This window comes from Manis javanica, chromosome 15 (assembly GCF_040802235.1).
Source record: "Manis javanica isolate MJ-LG chromosome 15, MJ_LKY, whole genome shotgun sequence".
In the NCBI taxonomy this organism is placed as follows: Eukaryota; Metazoa; Chordata; class Mammalia; order Pholidota; family Manidae; genus Manis; species Manis javanica.
Genome location: NC_133170.1, coordinates 11,216,772 through 11,237,749, shown reverse-complemented (window position 1 = coordinate 11,237,749; position 20,978 = coordinate 11,216,772). Strand labels below are relative to the sequence as shown.

Here is a 20,978-nt window from a genome sequence, read left to right as displayed (position 1 = left end):
TTCTACTCATGCCTGAAGGATGACATTCATGACATGTCTCTTAACATGCCTAACTTCATGCTATTGGTGGTCATAAAAACATGCAGTTAGCATGAAAACCTAGCCATAATATTGTACTCAATGATCCTTTCTCCATCATTAGAAGATCTGAGAAGAGAGGTAACTTAGTAAAATATTAGAGGTACTGGATTTTAGTTTGCTAATTTTCTCATCAACCGTCCTCATTTGCTCTACATGAATTTTTTGACTGATACAGAAAATACAAGATTACCTGAAAAACTGGCTAAGACTTACTGTTTTAATTATTAGTCAACCCAACTATCTACAGGAAAAGTCTTGAAGACATTTATGACATCCTCAAGTAAATAAGATAAAGCCCACAGTGCCCAGAAGCTCTATCAGCAGGAGGGCTACTCTGTACTCGCAGTGAAGACCGATACGGCTCCATCATTAATTCCCACGTACTTACTTCCACCGCGTAGTGGAAGGCCGATGAGCTGGGATGCAATGACAAGTTCTGAAGAGGCTTGATCTGGGGCTTCTCCCATCCAACCTCTGCAGACCACTCTACCGCCAGCATGTGATCCGTGAACACAGTTCCAAAAACCAGAGTAGCTGGGTCTGGCTTTTCTTTCAAAATGGTGGCTGGTGTGATTATTAGATCTTCAGCCTAGGGAAGAAAAATCAGTGCCATTCAAGAACAGTTACGGAACATCCACTGGCTAGATGATACAGGGGATGAACCAATAAAATTTAAGTCACTGGCCACTAAGAAGCAGAATCATTTGTCTTTTAAACATTGGTGACTAACTCAGAAAAACTGAACAACACGATGTGGGCCAAACAAATCATGCCTGCATTCAGAACGCCGCCTGTTGTTTGAGATCTCTGCAATGCACACTGCCAATCAAGATCAGAACCAAATTCAGTGATATTAAGAAACAGGGGCAAAAACAGCAAATGGGATAAAATGACGCAAAAAAGAGGAACATATCCCTTCTTTGCTCTCATCACAGGACTCATGTTGGGTGCTTGGGGAAGAAGAAAGGGGTGTCCTCGATAATAAAAACAGCAACACTCGTGATGATGTGTGAAACTGAAATGAACATCATTAAGAACTGAACCTCTTAGTAGTGGTTATGCTCCAACTCCCCCAAAGAATTCTTGGCATAACCCTTCAACCCCGACTCCCAGGGTGGGGGGGGACACTCTAGTAGAAATGAGCAGACTGAAGCAAATGTTTTCCTCTTTGAAAACAGAGAAGTAGAAAATGAACACCAAAACAAAAATCCTCTGTTTGATGTTGAGGAAACAGTGAACAAAAGACCTCTGATTGCAAGAAAGATATATAATAGTAGTAAGAAACAATTTCACACAGCAGCATTTTGCCAACACTCCACACAGCCAGCTTGCCCATTACAAATGACCCAAAACACAGAGCATGTGAATCACAACCAGTACCACCGCTAACTTTATAATAGTTGCAGAAGACTAAGTAAAACCACATGGGTAGGAGCTTTTTGACCAGTTAAAAAACAGTAATGAGCCAGGGACAGGTTCAACATTAATAGGCTGGTAAGAAAAATCAAACTCCACTTCTTTTAAAATACAAAAGCACTCCACAGGAAAAGTTTTAAAGGCATTATGACTTCCTCAAGTAAATATGATAAAGCCCACACTGCCCAGAAGCTATATTAGCAGGAGACCTACTCTATACTCACAGTGAAGACCAATACAGAACCATCATTAATTCCCAAGTACTTACTTCCACTGTGCAGTAGAAGGTTCCCTACAAATAAAGAACTTTACCTCATCAGCTCTTATCATTATATTTCAAATGATCTCATGACTTTTAGTTCACTGCCTTATGATTGCCTTAGTCATTTGATATCTTATGAATGATTATCAGTTTTATTTTTAGAATAATATTTAGGCTGAAAGCATAATCTGAAACGGAAAGCTAACATTACAGTGAAGTGTGGGGCATTAAGGTCAACACTGTAATTTTTAGGTTAGTCGAGTAATGCTACGTTAAAACATGCTAATAAAATGCCATATTGGTTGGGAGGGGGTGACTTTCTTCCACCACTATTTAATACAAGCAAGTTAACTTAAAACTCTTTATGAAATGCCAAAAAAAATTATTTATAGAGATACATTTCAGCTAAATTGTTTTGATCCTTGAATCCCATTTCTCTCCATTTATCCTCTGAACTAGGGAGGATGTTGGGCAAATTCCACCTGCAGGTCAAATGTAGCCTCCTGGAATGCTGTGTAACATGTTTTATTGGAACAGTCACACCATTCTTTTAGCTTCAGGGAAAGCATACTTGTTAATAGAAACCTGATGACCTTCAAGACTTAAATATTATCTGGCCCATCAAAAACATTTGTCAATCCCTCTTGACTGTTTAGACAAGAATTCCAACTGGAATATTCCATTAAATCTCCAACCTGAGGGCAGCACCTCACACATACAATAATACAGTACAGGTTTTCTTAAACACTGAAAATAACGTCTGGCTGATTTCAGATACAGTCCCTAATGAACGACAGACTCATCCACAGAAGACGACCAGGGTTTAAAGTGAGTGAAAAGCTGCTAACATCAACTTTTTATGACATGAATGGTTTCACAGTATTCTTGTACAACAAAGCCTGTGATTTTCCTTTAGTGAGCTTAAGGGATCATGGACTAAGAAAAATGTGGAACCCTAACAATAGAGTAAAACAATGCAAATTTTCACCTATTAAAACTACTAAGAGAAGTTTCCTACTAACAGAGGAGGGGAGTAACTGAAAGTATAGAGGAAGAGGGCGAGGAAAACGGCTGAGTTTTTTAGACCTGCTGAATTCAGGATATGAATTTACATACTTTGAAGGCAGCAGAGATTGGCTTTTTTTTTTTCTTTTGAATGGAATCAATAACTTGCATGGGTCTTCAAAAGCAAGACCTCCCAGCTGCTATTTCTATCATTAGCAATCAGGTCTATCATGAGCCGATCAACAAGAAGCCAATCCTTATACCACCTTAAGGACGTCTAAGCTCGCCGATGAACTCTACCCGCCATGAAACCAAGAGGCAATACAGTACATACAACTTTATTGCAATGACAAACTACTTAGAATATTTTAAAAGCAAGACTATGTATGGCTTTGCCTCATATCAAACAACTATGGGGTGACTGTTTTTGTTGTTTCGTCCCCTTGCTCCTCTTTCCTCCTCATCTGCTTTATGATTCTCAGCATTTTCCCCTTTTAATCACTCAGTGAACACCAGCTGCGCCAGTGTGGCTCAGGCACTAAGCAAGCAGGAGACCAGGGTGCGAAGGGCTCAGCCCTTCCTTCTCGGGCAAGCTCACTGTCAGCCATGGACAGGCAGGAGCCACTGTGAGCAGGTTATTCACTCATTAGGCCTAATATTTTTTGAGCTCCTATGTACCTGGTACTGCTGTAGGCCCAAAGGAACCTCAGGGGACAAAACAAGTCCTTTTATCTAACAGGGAAAACAGTATAAATAAATAAATGGATCAAAGAAGTCAGGGGGTGATTAGTGCTATAAAGAAAGTGGAAACTGCTTAAAAAGTTAAAATGGGAAAGAGAATACTCATTTTAGATAGAAGGCCTAGAAAGGGCCTTCTTGATGAAGTGACATTTGTGCAGAGACTTAAATAAAGAAAGAAGGTATGTAGACTTGTAGACATCTAGGGACAAAGTATTTCAGGCAGAGGAAGCAAGTGCAAAGGTCCTATGGTGGGAACAAGCTTGGCAAAGTGCCCAGTGGGGGAAATGTGGGGGGAGTGGGGTGGCAGGAGGTAAAGTCACTAAGACACTGGGGCTGCTGAAGTAGGGAAAATGGATGGGCCAAGAGAACCAGTCACTTCCTTGAAGAATGACTGACATTCCAATTTTCCATGAGCTCTGGTGCTGTGCAACTAAGATTACACCCCATCTTCCTTATTTCCCCAGGAATCTTTACCATAGGGTCTGCTGGCAATTAAAGTAACCCCAGCTAATGTCTCTAATCCAAGCAGTTTGGAGGAGCCTTCCAGGATAAAACTAGAGGCATGGCTACCATGCTTTAGCTTCTTGCTCTTTCGAAAGTATGAAGGAGCAGAGCAGGGACGAGAACAGTTGAGACGACGGTAAAACCCAAGAATCTGGTTAACAGTGCTGAGCATCGCCTTGAGCCTCTACACTTCCGATCTGCATCAGTGACTCTCGACTCAGGCTACAGACTGGGCTCAACTGTGGAGGTTTCCAAACCACCAACCAGGACCCCACGGCAGGACTGAACCAGAATCTCAGAGGGATACGGCAGGAGGGTGGTTGTTTTGTTTGTTTAACTTCTCCAAGTGAGTCTAACTGTGTGATCAAGGCTGAGAATCATACCACACTTTGTCCCTTAAAGATTTCATCAAATTGAAGAGCAATGGGTCCCCAGCACTGGCTGCCCAGTTGATTCACAAGGGAAGAATTTTTTCTAGAAAAATACCAATGCCCATGTCTTACCCAAAATCAACAAAAAAGAAACTCAGGGGGAAAAAAAAAATAAGAAACTCAGAAGTGGAGCTCTACACCAATTTTTATTTAAAGCTCTCCAGAGGATTCTACGGCACAAGATAGGGCTGAGAACCACTGACTTAGGAGAGTCAAGTGTCACGAATTTGTGAATTCTTCCCAAATACCATGTATTCTTTTGCAACCTCGGGACCTTGGTTATCTCAAACTGAACATACCTCAAAAAACACACAATATTTCCTCCAAAACTTTGTGTCTATTTGTGATATTCCTATGACTTTCTGCTTCTTTACTTCTTCACCCTTAATTTATTTAATAAGAGGAATGCATGTTTATTATTTTACTTAAAAATTCTACTGTAAAGAAGGGAAGAAAAATGAAAGCTAGAAAATCCTTAACTACTACCCTGGGCACATTCCCCCTTCCCAAATGACCCCCATTAAAAAATTTATTGTGAATTGTTACTAATTTTTTTTTCTGCGTCTTTATTACTTTGAAGGTCATTTATCGTTCTCACATCTCCCAACCTTGAGTCTCCCATATCACTGCACTGAGACACTTGTACTTTCAAATATTTCTTTAGCAAGTCTGATTCTTCAATTTCTACTACCCCCTCAGTAACGAATATCCTGTACCTCTTCATTATAATCCCTCATGAACATAACCACATGCTTTATCATGACTGTCAATGTCCATGAAGAGCTAAATGACTACAGATTCAAGTCCATTTGTTTTAGCCCCAAAATTAAGGATCCCAAGTATGGCACTAACTTATCTTCAGTCCTACTGCTCACTACTGTTGTGCATAAACCTTTTACTTATCACCTAGTAATACACTCACTGCAAGCAAATCAGTGGGAGTCAGTTTTCTCACATAACGAATCCACAGCAGCCAAGGAGCAGAATCCCCTGATGTCAATCATCTGTGATTTTCCTGGCCTCCTCCTCAGAGTCAAAAAAGAAGAGCTATAGCTGTAGCTTCAGCTTTCATGATTAATCAAGGTCCAAAGAAAGAGGAAGAACACAGACAGTACCTGACCAATCTGTTCCCTTTGATCAACAAAACAAAAATTTCCCAGAAATTCCCTTGTGCCTTATTGGTTAGCAATGTGTCAAGCTGGTCTCTCTAGCTGCAAGAGAGGCTGGTAATGAAAGTGTATCACCCAGGATCAGAGAACTGAAAATAAAATCAGGGTTCTGTTACCAAAGAATATAGGTGAGGCGGTACTTTGGATACATGTTAGCCCAGTGCCTGAACACTTACCAGCCCTTCAGTGTTCTTGTTTACATGCTTTAGTCAAACATGGAAGAAGAGATGGAAGGACTAAAATTTGGCTTACGGGTGCCTTCCCCCACTCAACGTCTTTCTCTCCCTGTTATTTCCTCCACTTTTAACACTGGGTATGTGATGCCTCCAGCTTATCCAAACTCCCTTTTTCTTACCCCAGCACCTCATCTGGTCCAGTTACCTTTGGTATCCTCTGCTTTTCAAATTGCCTAGCATTTACTATGCTCACTGCCTGTACACCCACTGTACATGGAGCTCATCTTCCAAACGGCTTGGTTTGGCTCTGTGAAATCCTTCTAAATTGATTTGATCAAAATGGAAACGGGAATCATTTCTCTTTATTATATTGGCCTTACTTAACATGGTAACAATTATACATATCAAATATGCCTGGTTAATTGTTCTAAACTTCACTAAACTTGGACTGACGTTCATGGTTTGTACATCTCAGCATAATAGAAAGCTAGTTTTTATTAAAAAACAAAACAAAACACTTGTATTTAGTATATTTCATAAAAGAGCTTTTGTGTTATTAAAAACCTTTAAAGAACCAATTTTGAGAATGATCAAGGCCCAGTGTAATTTTTACTTTTCCGAAGTCTCTAAAATTCCCCTGGGACCACCCATAGTGAGCCCCTGGCCCTGAGAAATCAAGTTAGTGGAAGGCAAAGCAGAGACACAGAATAAGATGTTTTTATGCTCAGCTTAGTGCTTTTGTAATTATAATGTGCTAATACTCACTAAGTTTCTGGAAATTGAATAGGATAATTAAATTACCAGGTATTAGCTCTATTTCAGTAAACCCCCACATCTTTTTGTAAGATATGGGATTTCTTAATGATCTGAATAGCAGCCATCTCTCTAATTTGTACATAAGGACTCCCCTATATTCAGTTCGAAGTAATGCACAATGGGGTGGCTTCAGAATTTCCTCAAACACTAATTTCCTTTATCTGAAAATACTTCTGTGAATCTGAAAACTGAAAATAGCAGCTTTTAACCTGAGCTCAAAAAGGAATTACCAAAGAATACTACATCTAAACAATGAGGTGATACAGTTGAATGAAATTCAAAAGAAGACAAACAATATTACCTGAAGGTATGTGACTGGTTTTGAGTAGAAGTGAAATACAGTTCTAAGGTGAAAAAAAAATCACTGCCATAAAAGAAACAGATTTCATAAACAATGTTTATCACTGTTTTTTAGAAACCATTTTCATTTTCTTTTTTAAACTATAAAGGGTTATTTTTTATTATGTAACATAGGCAAAATCAGTCAATAAATTTAAGAATTTAGTAATATGGTGATTCCTTCCACTGCCAATCACATTTGCTTCTCCAAAGTGAGGCATGATCTTCAATAAAAAGTCCTTCTAATATCAACTTTTGTTCAATCCAGTTATTATCAGTCAGTCCAGTATTCTTTTAGCTCAGCTTCTTTGCTCTCCTCCTGAATATGGACATAATTCAGAAACTCCCCACCTGTAATCTGAGCTCCATTTCTTCAAGCAGTTTACTTTGGGGCCACATTTAAGGTGAAAGGAGATGGATCTCCCTGGTTCTCAATTTCAGATACCCTCTAACCCTGAGTTAAGTTCAAATCATATTTAGTCCTAAGCTGTCATACCCTAGGAATAGTATAGATCATTGGGATATGCAAATACCTAAGATTAAAAAACAATCCTCTATCAGTTCTTTCATAGGTGGAGCAGACCTGTCTTGTAGTTCTTTGCCACAGAGCTAACACACAGTTCTGTGAGTAAAGGAAACCACATATATACACTATGAGGCATTTCCAACCATGTAGGTCGACAGAAAAAGCCCCATCGGGATAGACCTCAAGAAACCGTTTTCTTTTTCTACATTTCCTCTCCAGAGATGGATAAAAATAACAGAATTTGTAAAATGACACCTTTCCCTACATAGTTAATGTTACTTTTGATGCTCCAAGTTCTCTGACGACTTCAAAGCCAGGATGTTTCATACCATATGCTTGTGGGAGAATTTGGAAGCACACACAATGACTGGATTGTGTAATGACAAGAAATATTGACAGAAACCAGCCATAATAAAAACAAACAACTTCCTAATTCAAAACGCATGGTGGGATGACCATTTGCTCTGAAATGGGGAAGCACATGGAAGGTGCAGCAACTGGGTTCAGTGCATCCGAGGACTGTGTTAGCCAGCAGTGACATTTTTTGTTCGCCACTGATCTCAACTGTATTTTTCAGCATTGGCCACAAGGCTTAACTTTCAAAGACATCTGTATTATAACCATTTCAACAAAATCGTATGTATATGACAAATTACCTCATTTTATTCTACACTGAGTGCATTTTTGTATTCTATTTGGAAAGCCTTAGGTGCTGTGTTCATTACCTTTTAGAGGCACTCTTTCAAAATCAAACCAGGGAGGTATGAAGAGGAGAATTACTAATTTGGAGTGCCACATTCTGGAGAGACTTGTAAAGCAGAGGGAACCGGAGGAATAAGCAGGTGACCTCTTTGAAACAAAGACGACTCTTGAGCCCAAAGAAAGACCCCATCCGACTGTGCAGTATCAAGAGAGCTCATTGCTGGGCCCTTTTGGAAAACTGCACCTTCGCTTTAAAATGACTGCATCAAAATGGAGGAGGGGATGCAAGGTGAAAAGGCCCCATGAGAAACCCAAATGGCACTTCGAAAGTTAATTAATGGGGTAAAGCAAGAAAGATAAAAAATTAGGTCAACAAAGATGTTTCCATAAACCTCACCATTCTTCTCCCCCAAATTATCAATTTCATTTTTCACTGGCCTCGTCACATATGCACCGTAAATAGAAACACCATTACAATGCATACTTTGATAAGTAAATACGTGAACATAGAAATACCTCCCCTTTAACTAAAACCTAATATGTAATCATCTAAATTATCAAATAACTTACTTTCATTGTGAACTCTTCCCTTTGCAAAAATTCTTGTATGTATAAAAGTATAATGGCCTTTGGGGAAAAACCATGTTTATATTTTTTGAGGAATTTACCTCCCGTATAAAATGACCCTGAGAGATTACCAAGTAGCAGTCAGTCCCTTGTATCTCATTCCTTGTAGGACCCAAATGTCAGTATCTGACTTCCCACAATGTATTAGAGCATAGTGTTCACAGACCAGCAGGGGAGATTATATTAGTGATAGGGCTGTGGACATATTATCAGGAAAGGACCAGGAATATTAAGGACAAATGAAATTCACACTTACTTTAGTACGGAAATTATGCTATTTAATATATTTTGGGTTTAAAAAATTCCTGAGAACAGAGACCTCATCTTGAATTTATCTTTGGTTCCCAATGTCCGGCACAGTCCCTGGCACATAGTAAGAGCTGGGTGTATATGAAATTAATGAGTCAAGTTTCCCCTCCCTCTGAACCCTGCCAGGATGTGAGATCATTAGGACATTCTGTGCTACGGATGACAATTGACAGTGACTGAAACAGGCAGCAGGAGAGTGGAACGAAGCACAAAGAGGAGAAGCGAAAACCTCCATGGCTGGAGAGGGTGGAGAGAATGACTTAGAGAGAAAATAATAATACACCTTACATTTGTATTTTTACAATTTTCAAAGTACTTTTACAAGACTCTTCTTTCGCTCCTCACCATTCCTCTGTGAACTGTGAGATTAATATAAACCCCATAATTCAGAAAGAATACAAGAAAACACAACACTTTTACTGTGAAATGTTAGGTACTGCTTAAAGAGAAAAATCACGAGTTTAACATGCCACAGAGTGGAAAACTGTACTTATTAATCAATCAGGTGATTAAACCTTATTAAATGTCGAGGTGAATATTCACAAATGGTTTTCCAAAAAAATTTATGATGATGAAATAAAATAAGTAACACCAGGTAATTTGAAATGGCAAGAATGTATTACTGCTCCCCAAGTAATCTTCTTCCCTCTTAAGAGTGGAATTTAAAATGTGTGGCAGCATATCTGAACTACTAGATAACCCACACAGTGGAAATTGCCCCAAATCCCAACAACAACAAAAATGGCAGTTGAATGGCTGTTTCATGTAACCTCTGGCAAACAACTTACCTTAAAAGTCCCGGCCACCTCTTTTGATCCTGCTTCTCCAGTACATTCTGCGGAGCATCCGTTTTTGCTGTCCTTAAAGAAGAATTAAATCCATTAAGTAAACCAGGTGGTAACTGCGGCTGGGGGTAATCACTCTCACTCACCATTACGCGTGTGCCTAAGCCAGCAGGAAAAGGAGGACCAAACGCCCAGGCTCAGCCCCAAAGCAGAGCGTCCTAGTGGCGGTGGTCTGTACGCCTCTCTCCTGCGGCGGGCCAGGACGCCGCTGCTTTTGTCCTCCACCCCGGCTTGGGGAAGACTGGTTAATTCCTGGCTCGCCCTACAAAGCCAGGGTTCCCCAGCGAAGAACAAGTAGGTGATTGTCTCCCTTATATCCAAGTAAGTAGTCTAGACTAGGGTTTTAAGCCATTTATAGGAAAATCTCCTGCGCGCCCTCAGCCTCGTGGTCTTGTCAATCACGGGCGCACAATAGCGAGCCTGGAAAAGGGATGCGGCCCAGAGCGAACCATTTCTCCGCGCGCAGGGTCCCCCGGTGCAGGCGCAACGACGCACCCAGCCCCACCCGCTCAGGGCAAAACCTCGGGGAATCAGGGGGTGAATGAAAAGATACCTAAACACACCAGGGAAATGGACGAATTGGAAAAAGGTATAGACTTGAAGAAAAAAGGGCCTGATATGCTAAATAAGTAGGGGGGTGAGAGGGAAGAAAGGGACCCACGAGGGCAGAAGGCTGCGGTCAAAATATTTTGGGGGTGGCGAGGCGCGCAGGACTTGGCTGTCACTCTTGGAAGCCTAGGAATTCCGCTCTCCCCCCGCCCCAAAGCGGCTTCCGCGGCGACGCTCACGTCCCCCGGCGGCGGGCGGCGCCCTGCGGGGCCCCGAGGGCGGGCAAGGGGCGGCTGCAGCGCGGCGCGCGGGCCTGGGGAGCGGGTCCACGCCGCCCCCCTCCCGCCAGCGCGGCGCTGGGGTACCTGGCGGGCCAGGCCCGTGACGGCGAGGGGCGGGCTGGCCATGGGGCGCGGCGGCGGCACCCAGTGCGCGGCTGGTGGCGAGAGCGGGCGGCGGGGCGCAGCCGGGGCGCAAGGACCACGGGACGCGGGCGGCCGCAGCCCGGGGCCCCGCGCCAGGGCGCGGCGCAGGGAGCCACGCAGTGCCTCCAGCATTCCTCGGGGAGGAGCCCACCCGTCCGCCCTTTGCGTTCTGCAGTCGGGAAAACCGAAGCCCGAGCGCCCGCCGCCGGCTCTCCGGCTGGAGCACGAGAGCGCGCGCCACGACCGAGCGCCTTTCCAGGTGCAGCACTTGACGAACATCCTTATTTACTGAACAACCCCCGGGGAGAGGCCCAGAAACGCCCCCTGGCCGTGGAAGGCAACCTCGGGGAAATTGATTTAAATACGGGAGATTTTTCTTCCTCAAGCCCACGCAAGTCAGTTTCGGCCCCTCCCCCTCCCCTCCGCGGTTTGCAGCCCAGGATGGGTAGTTGGGCGTGGGCTCTTAACTGCCACGGAACCCCGCTTGCACACTGAAGGGGGAGAACGTAAAGCTGGGATTTAGATTTCTTTGTGCCACCTAACCAAGTCTGATTTGTAACTCGGTCTGTTCAGGGGCTGCCAGGCTCGTATCCCCTAAGAGCTGCTTCTTCCCAAAGATGCCACGTAGATCCTCCCACCCATTCATCGTTCTCGGGCGAAATAAACTATCAAGAGCTCCGAAATGAAATGCTCTTGAGTTTTCTGATGTAGGCCTGTGAAAGCAACATACAGAACTGAGCGGGCCATCAGACGTGTAAAGGCGAAAAGGAAGATCGTTAGCAGCCTTGGTTCCCCAACCCCCCCCCCCCCCCCCGCTGTGTTCTCCCGGTGCAACATCAGCCTGAATGATGAGCTTTTCTGGGCTTTTAAATTAATAGAAAGTGGTAACTTGGGCTGACTTGATCTTGGAAAGGGGTAAGGCGGTTTATTATGGGCAAGAGCGCTTAAATGCGGTCCAGTTTTAGAAATGATTTTCTACAGCCTTAAAAGCTGAAAAAGCTCTTATTAATTTAGAAAACGGCCTTCACTTCCTCCCTCCCGTCCCTTTATATAAGGCACTGAAAAGCCTCTTATGCTGGGGTGGAGTTTTAAGCTCCAAAAAATCAGAGCCTGAGCGGGTCACATGTCACTGGAAACCAGTCTTCTCTTCTTTCTTTAACGAAAAATTTTTAAAAGTACTAAGTAAATTCTAGGGCTGCCAGTTCTTGACCTCTGCCCAACCCTAAGAATAAGAAACCCTTCGTTGAAGTGTTATAAACAACTCATTTGTAGTCAATAGATGGCTTAAATGTCTATATGATATTCATTCAAAGCCTATTGTTTTAAAAGTAGCCAGGACACAACTTCGATTTTCTTGCTATTTTTAATGTTACTTGTAAATCCCTTTTCAGTCAAGAAAGCATTAATACAATAATGGTGTTATTTAAGAAGTACCCATAGCATCTCCTGTACCGTTTCTTTCAGAGCCAAACTTTGTGAAGTTTGTATTGACTGGCCTGTTTCTCCCCCCATCAAGCAACTGTAATTTGACTTTCTGAACAAGGTTCCCGATAGCCTTTGTGAAAATTAAGGAAACCTCGCTGACATGCCGTAGGCGGCCTGCTGGGGAAGCTCTCAGCCTATCGCTCCCCTAATCTCAGACCCACGGGAAGACACCCAGGCCACGCTGTTTTAGCTACTTTAATCCCCAGCCGCAGGAAGGAGGGTTTCTGCCTTGCCTCCCGACAAATGGCCCAGCCAATGAGAGGCTGCCATAACTCAGCCAATGAGAACCCATGATAATGGGACTCCCAGTTTCCTCCAATGGGCTTTGTGCTTAGAAAAACCTGACCACTCGGTCCTTTTGCTCTAGGAGAGAGATTTGGTCTGCTTTTATTTTCAGGCCAAACCTATGGTTTTCTTGTACCTTGCATGACCCAGATTTTAATTTTTTGCTATTCCTCAATAAACCTGTTTTTGCTGGTAAAACAACTTTTAAGGCAGCCCAATGGTTTTGCTGCCTCTCCATTTTCATGGCTGAACAAATTACTGATGACTCATTTTTTTCATTGCACCTCTCTTCTGAGCACTTCAGTACTTAAGATCAAAGATCTATGACATTATATGTGTAACATTTGCAAAGGCACTGGACTAGCTGGAGATGCCATGTGAACATACCTCCATGCCATTATCATGCATTGCTTCCAGCCAGACAGAAAAATGTTACATGTGTTAAAAAGCATAATTAATGCTACAAATGTGAAATTGCAAATGTACAAGGACTACCTGTGCTTTAGCAGCCTCTCAACTTGGGCCTAGAAAGGAATCCTGGGGCACAAATTTGGAGGATAATAAAAATGTATTGCAGGAAGGGATGGAAAACATTTGGGATGAAAGTGAATTCCAGGCCAAAAGGACATTTCTGAGAAAGAAAGGAACGTAGTGCTTACAAGGGACCAAAAGACCAGGGCGAGACAAGTGGAAGGTGCTCTGTCTGGGGAGAGACTGGCCAGGGCAGGAGGTAAAGGGCCAACTTTGTGCCATATAGAATTAAAAAAGGAGAAACTCTCTGTCTTGCCTGAGCGTTTAAGCCCTGGGCAAGTTCACTCTGAATTCAGGGAGACTGAAAAATGACGACAGAATGCTCTTGAGGTAAAAGGCATTATTACCCAGCTTTATTCTCGTGGTGGCAGGTGACAATCTAGAATCCCGTCCCTCTCAGGACAAGTCTGCATGCAGAAGCCGGTCTCTGCCCACCCCTGCCCCCCATCTGGCAGCCCCAGAGCACTGGGCGGAGCTCTTCATATACAGTCAATAATACTTACGGCCCACATGTGTGCAAGCCTGCACCTGCAAGCACTGCACGTGCCCACTGGGCAAGCAGACCAGCGTCAGGCGAGAATCGGGGTCATGGAAATTCCATTTCTGTACACACCCCCAAAAAGGTAAAAGCCTGGCTGTCACATAGACATGAAATGAACTTGTATTACAGACTGTGCTTAACTCACTTAATGAAGTGACCAGGCAGATGTTAAAACTGGTTCAAAGAACAGTTTCTGGGTCAGGAATAGTGATGTGAATTTGCATATAAATATAAAACTGGATCCCCTCACAGTAGGGGAAAGAAGTTAATTGAACCCCGACCTGCAAAATTTATGTGACTGTCTACAGAATGATTTTGCATTTCTATCAGCTATCCGTAAAATAACTCAAAAACAATGAAACAATGCAAAAGCACAATGAAAGGACCCAGGGACTCCTAAGAACTAAAAAAAAAAAAACATTGAAAGGATTTGGCAGGAAATAGGGTGGGAGGTTGACAGGGTCAGGTCCCCTCTGGCTGCAGTTTGGAGATTGGAGGAGGGCCTGGGTGTAAAGGGATGGATTTATGAGGCAGCCCTTGCAGAACCCACATATGAGATGTCCTATTAATAAGGTGGACTTAGCAGGTGGTAGGTGACAAAGTTGGAGAGCAGCAGCCAGATTTCAGCAATCCTTAGAATGGAGATGAGAAGGAAGAAGGGAGAGAGACAAAGGTGCCAGGAGGCCTCCTTGGTTCTGGTGTGTGTGTCTGGTTGGTGATATTCACCAAGAAAAATGGAATGCTGAAAGATGACATGGTCTGAGGGGATGAGTAGGAATTTGGTTGGGGACACACTGAATTTTGAGGTGACCTGGGACTAGCTGTTAGAGATAAGCCTGTGGAAGCCCAAATGAGAGGTCTGGATTAGAAGTAACATTTATCAAGTCACTGGCATGTACGTGTAACTGAAGCTATGGGGTGAGTAAGAATGTCGTATCTGTGCCTCAGTTTCTCATCTGTGAAATGGGACAACAGCAACACATCCTGTTTGCCAACTGGGATAGATTATCTTAACATATGTAATATACATAAATTATTTAGCACCTTGCCTGGTAAATCTCAATCCCTCAGTAAATGTAGGTAATGATCATTTACCTCAGATGGCCAACACCTTCTGAAAGGGCAGATTGCAAACATTTCAGGTGTTGAGGGCTACCGGCTGTCTGCTGCAACTCTGCAAATCTGTCTATCACAAAACATAAACAATAATGTAAAAGAATGGGCCTCGCTGTGTCCCTATAAAACTGTATTTACGAATATGGACAGAGTGGATTTGGCTGGCCTGTGGGCTCTAGGGTACTGGCCCTACTCATGCAATCGCCCCAGCTAGAAACATTAGGGTTGTCCTTCAAACACGACCAAGTGATCACCAATGTCTACACATTCTAGCTCCAAATACCTGACAGCTGCCGTTTCTCCAGCCATATTATTGCCATTTTAGTACGAAACAGCTTTCAAGTGCCTCCAGCCCTCCTTCCCTTTAAGCTGGTTTTAGCATGGCAACCAGGGGAATCATCTCAAATCTGAGCATCATCTCTTTTTGGCTTTACTGGAAAATTTTCAAGGCTTACCCCAGCCTTATGACAAAATATTTAATAAGCTCCCCAACCCATCCCAAATTCTGGCTCCTGCCTCTGACTCTCCGGCTACCTTTTACCACCCCCAATTTCCCCAGCCACACATTCAACTAGCGTCAGTCATTCTTTTTGACTTCGGGCCTTCTCATAGCTGACCATCTGCTTGAAACAGCCCCTTGCCACTGCCTGACCTCATCCCTTTCCCAATTCAATGACACTTCCTGGGGAAGACAGTCCTGGGCCCTACCTAGGCTATGGTGGGTCCCCCTGCTATTTATTTCCATAGAATTCTTTCCACTTCAAAATAACTGTTCTACTTTATTCTGATCATTTGATTAATGTTGCTCTAACTTTTCTGTAGGGACATCATACCTACTTGTTCGCCTGGCAATGCGCACAGCTGAAACTTAACTACCTGTTGAACTGCAGTTCTTTAATTTTTTAAAAAGTATGTATTTAATATGCTTCAGAATTTCAACTGCCAAAGTTTACATACAGTAAACTTCTCCTCAGAGTTGACTCTACTCCTAGACAAAGGCTTATTTCCGCATCCGACAGCCTCACACTAAACCTCTCTCCTTCCTTTTCCTTTTTTCTTTCTTCTGCTGTTCCTTCTCTTCCCTTAACCGGCCATAATAGGGCCTTTCAATGTAGTATGACTGTTACGCATTGGACCAGGGCTTTCCAGCAGAACTTTCTGCAGTGACAGAAATGTTCCACATCCGCACAGAGCCACAGGTGGCTACTGAGCATTTGAAATGTCATTAGTGTGCCTAAGGAACTTTTTAATTTTCTTTCATTTTAATTAACTTTCACTTACATTTAAATAGCCACACGTGGCTCTGGTTTTAGTGCAGGTTTGAGCACTGTGATTTGTTTGATCATAGCTGAGGCTTGGTATTTTGGTTCTATCACTTATCAGCTCTATTACCCTTGATTAGTTACTAATCCTCTTTTGAGTCACATTTAAAATCAGGATAAGTTAAGTAATAAGGCAGTGACGACATTCAACATGAAGATATGTATAAAAGACTCGGCAGTACTTAGCATGTCATAATTGCTCAAAATGTTAGCTATTGTTATATGTCTACTTTTTAATTTAAAGTAGAAATCATAATTTTTCTCTAAAGGTAGCCCTTGGGTTAGGTTATCTTCATCAGAATACTATATGAAGAGAAAACCTAAAAATAAACATCTTGCATTCCAAGTGCTCCATTTTTTTTTAATGTAAAGTTTGTGAAAAAGTAAATAAGGCTCAGTTTGGTTCACAAAACATACTGCACACCTATTACTTGCGTGCTGTCTTTTTGGCATAGGGAAGACAGAGGGAGGAGACGCAGCTCCTACATACCAAGGAAATCCCCCTTTCATGTCTCTGGGAAGGCAAAACACAAAGAAATCATAACAAGCAATTGTTTGTAATATGTATGTAGTTACTGTATCATCTTCCCAGGCCATGTAACTAAGTACCATAAACTGGGTGGCTTAAAACCACAGAAACCTTTCTTTCAGTTATGAAAGCTAGGTGTGGGCAGGGCCAGCTTTCTTTTGAAACTTACAGGGGAGAATCCTTGCTTGTCTCGTCCAGCTTCCGGTAACCCAGGTGCTCCTGGGCTTGGGGCTGCAGCACTTCAATCTCTGAAGGGTGATCTCACTGGCATCCCCCTTCATGTGTCTCCATTCCCTCTTCTCTTCTAAGTCAAATTGGATGGAGGGCCCCTCCTAATTCAGTTTAACCTCATTTTAACTTGATTCATCTGCAAAGACCCTATTTCCAAATAAGATCATATTCCCAGGTACTGGGGTTTAGGACTTCAACATATCTTTGTGGGGGACACAATTCAAGCCACAACAGTTAATCATTCTTTAACGATCACAACGTCTTTAATGTCATGTTTTCTACTTTGATCAGCAATTTTTTACCGATAAAATGAATTGATTTATTTAAAAAAATGTGAACTTTCACAGCATTTTTCATCAGGACTTTGTGATTTTATGGGAACACAATTTACCTGTAGTCTACAAAAGAGCAATCTCAAAATCATGCCTCTAGATTACCCCCTTCCCTTTCTCACCCCATTCTGTAAGTGTCCAAGTCACACACACTTCTGCGTAAGACGGCCACATTCCCTTCCACTGTATACGCTCTTCTGCTCCCCATCACAAGTTCCAATTCAAGTCGTACACATTAACTGGCCTGGCAGCTTCTGCTTCCTTCTCACTGGGAACGCGGCCACCACGCTGTAAGGGGCCCGGGTTCCAGGAACAGGCCACGTGCAGACTCACTAGCAGCAGCCCCAGGTGAGCCCCCAGCCAACCTCCAGCACCAACTGCCAGACATGTCAGCAGCGATCTTGCCCACCCTGCCCTGCCTTTCCAATGACTTCCTGAAACCACACAACAAGCCCCAGGTTCAAACTACCCTGCTGAGCCCAGATCATCTACAGACCATGAGAGAGAATAACATATGATTGTTTAGGGTGGTTGGTTATAGAGCAATGTTAACCACAACAGCACGTGAGCCTAATGTATGTTTATTTAGTTATTTATGGAATATAACCTGATACATAATAAGTCATACACAGAAACAGAAATTAAAAAGATGAGATAAACATGAAATAATTAGCATTTTTAAATATCCTCCCAATCATGATTGTTTTCTCATACCATCCTTGGCTAACGGTCCAATAAACACAAGGGCCAAGTAATCATTAATCATGGTAGGTATAAATCCCTTTTAAACAGTCTTCTAGAGGATATGAACACTTTGTGGCCCACTGCTTTTAAGTTCTGATTAATTCATCAGTGTTTTTATCTCAGAATATGGTTAACGGACCCTGTCATGAGAATCAAAAAAACATTAGCTATCTTGTTTTTATATATTACTAATATTTTCTTACTCTGGTTTTAAGCTTTTAATTTTTTGTGTGTTTGGTTTGTTTTGTACGCAGACATCTTTGAAAGCCAGCTGTCCCTTTTGCAAGGGTTTTCAGTTCCCACTGGCCAACATAATCTATAAATCTTATCCAGGCTCACAGCAGAGGCCACCACCACAGCCCGCTGAAGGGGGGCGAGTGCACGAGGGTGTACAGGTGACCCTCCCTTGCCCTCAGGACACTGCTCAAAGTTTTCAACAGCATGGCCATCTGATGGACTGACGGTGCCCATCTCATCCCATGTGAGTTCAATATAAGCACAACTTAATTTTTTCCTACATGTTAGAGAAACCATGATCAATACTTCTGACACCTGGTAGTCTCTGTGGCACGTTCTGGGTACACATACTCTACTCTGAAAGCCCTGGCTTGATGGGCAGACTCCCGAGCTCAGTGTGGGGGGTGCCGAGCATGCGGCAGTGGACTCGTCAGGACGCTCTCCAGCTCCTGCCTTCCCTTCCTGACCTCCGCCTGAGGTACTTCCCACCTTCCTTTGTACAGGGAAGAAACCCTTTGCATGGCAAGGTCTCTAGGTCATCTCAAAGGACCTAAAAAGAAGTGACAAATGGACAGAGAAACAGGCCCCTAAACACACTAGACAGAAAGATTAGAAATTTCATGTTTAGAAACAATAAGCTTATAATTTTGCTTTTTACAGAAATAGAATCATGCATCGACTTCTAGGAGGAAAAAATTAATCCTAATTAAATGATGCTTGTATTTTAAATTCCAGAGTATTATATTCTAGAATGCTTTAGAGAACATTTTGTGTCACACCAGTAAGTAAGTAGTTGCTCTGCTTTTAAAAGTGCAGGTTAATCTACTCTGGGGAAATAACAGCAGCAAAAAGCAAAGGCACTGGGCCTGAGCAAAGCAGATGTATTAAGTTTTATTTGTGACTGTTAAGTACATCTTTTGCAGTGGAATCCACAACATACTCCCATTAAGATAAATAAATTTTAACAAGTACATGGTGAATAAGAAAAAATGAGAAGTGGTTGATGATTGGCAATGAGCAAAAGATGTGCACCAAAGAAAAATGAGGTATTTTGGAATACAGTCGTCTTTCTGAATAAGTTAATGAAAATGCTTTCCTGTGAGTGTAATATATGCTCAAGAAAATATCAAATGCTGATTTCTCTCAGATATGTCCCTTATGCTCTGAGATGTGTCGTTCTCTCTCTGAAGTAAACAGGGCCCTTATCACCTCCTCTTCTTAGAGATCATTCCAAGTATGCAACAGAGACACAGATGGGATAAGGGACCCATCAAGCTTTCTCGTGGTGAAAATGCCAAGGACATGCCTCATATAGTTGTCATTCCTGGTGTTTCTTATAAACCTTAGATACTCGCATTTTAATATGGAGAGATAAGGCATGGGCCCGCACCATGTGTCTGTCTCCTGGAAGAAATAAGGGCCTGCCATCTTCAGTATTCCTCGCTTCCCCTGATGATTCATACACCAGTCGGGGACAGGACAGGCGAGGTCTTTAGACAAAACCCACCACTGCTCCTCTGCTTCCATCTTTAACCAAGTCTGAATGCAGAAAACTGCAAGGTGCACCATAGCTTCCTTTTTCTAAGGCCCAAATCCACCCCGAGGCAGGGAACAGCAACAGACAATGAAGCCTGACATTCCTATTATGTGGCCAGATTAGCAGAGGCTTCACTGACACAAAAACCTGAGCTACCCATTTCTCTAGGCTCTGGGGGCCTGCTGGACAATATGGAGGGAATGAAAGCAAGCTTTTCTTCTGCAGACTGGGAGGAGGGCCCTGGTGAACAGGCTGGTGGAAAACAGAACTAGTGACATGCCTCCTTTTTGAGGTTTTCGTGCAGGATAGGCTTAGGGAAGACTTAAAAAAGGTTGACAGCCTGGAAATTCATTGGCTTCCTAACCCTGTCGTCCAGTGTACCACTTTGGGAAGTTTTCCTATATCCTCAGGGGCATGAGTTCTGCAGGTTGGAGACACCAGCCAAACCTTACATTTACTAGAGCAGTAATGACGCTTGATTATTGTCCTGCTTGTTTGCATACCAGTCTCCTCCAGGCTGGGCAGCAATTCATTCTCTTTTGGACCTCTGGAGCTTAGTACACAGCCAGGCAAATGTGCACACCTCAAAAAGTAATTTCTGAATAAACTGATCAAACAAATAAATCTACCATGTTTTTAAGTTCAAAACATATAATGAATGTTAACTTATTGCAGTCATCAAAAAAGAATTGACAGATGTGCTGATAGATTTTACACACACACACACACACACACACAAAGAGGGAGAGAGGGAACAGAAAACAGATGCCTATATAAATATCCAGTTGTGTTACAGCATAAAAGAATCAAAAATAGATTGTCAATGTTGCCATTTGTTCAGGCTCTGCATCTGGATATTTTGAACTTTATTTACAAAAAACAGCCTGTATCTATTTACAAGATATTTTTCAGAGCTCTGCTAACTTCCACACATTTCTGGTTAGTCCTCTTGGAACTTTTTGTGAATCTTATTAAGCAAAGAGTTCTGAGTTCACTCCAAGATTTTGTTTCAAGGTATAGCTTCAGTATCTAATAGAGATATGACCTTGGGCAGATCATCAATGTCATTAAACCTCACATGAATGTGTGTGACCCTCAGCTACCTTCTCTATAGAGGTAAGATGGAAATACCTAAGTTAGAGCATTTTGTAAACTACTGAACAGA

At 42.6% G+C, this 20,978-nt stretch overlaps 1 protein-coding gene, 1 long non-coding RNA gene and 1 other non-coding gene across 6 annotated transcripts in view; 1 reads left to right on the top strand and 2 right to left on the bottom strand.

Moving 5' to 3' along the window:
- BCAT1 (branched chain amino acid transaminase 1) overlaps positions 1-20,978 on the bottom strand; it is a 108,679-nt gene that overhangs the window by 66,825 nt on the left and 20,876 nt on the right. The window contains exons 1-3 of one of the 4 annotated variants that reach the window (XM_073222341.1): positions 10,864-11,487; positions 9,893-9,964; positions 470-670 (exon numbers count right to left, since the gene is read on the bottom strand). In XM_073222341.1, the coding sequence (XP_073078442.1) occupies positions 470-670; positions 9,893-9,964; positions 10,864-11,202 (612 nt within the window). In that variant the 5' untranslated portion in view covers positions 11,203-11,487. Of the gene's footprint in view, positions 1-469; positions 671-9,892; positions 9,965-10,035; positions 10,260-10,610; positions 10,726-10,863; positions 11,488-20,978 lie in introns of those variants that run through there. The other 3 variants (XM_073222343.1, XM_073222342.1, XM_073222340.1) reach the window with 3 other exon arrangements.
- Positions 7,522-7,652, bottom strand: LOC118972756 (small nucleolar RNA SNORA18). The gene has a single exon (XR_005061835.2). It is a non-coding gene; the product is annotated as a small nucleolar RNA SNORA18 (small nucleolar RNA).
- Positions 10,409-11,939, top strand: LOC140846361 (uncharacterized). The gene is made up of 3 exons (XR_012125378.1): positions 10,409-10,538; positions 11,099-11,182; positions 11,497-11,939. It is a non-coding gene; the product is annotated as an uncharacterized lncRNA (long non-coding RNA).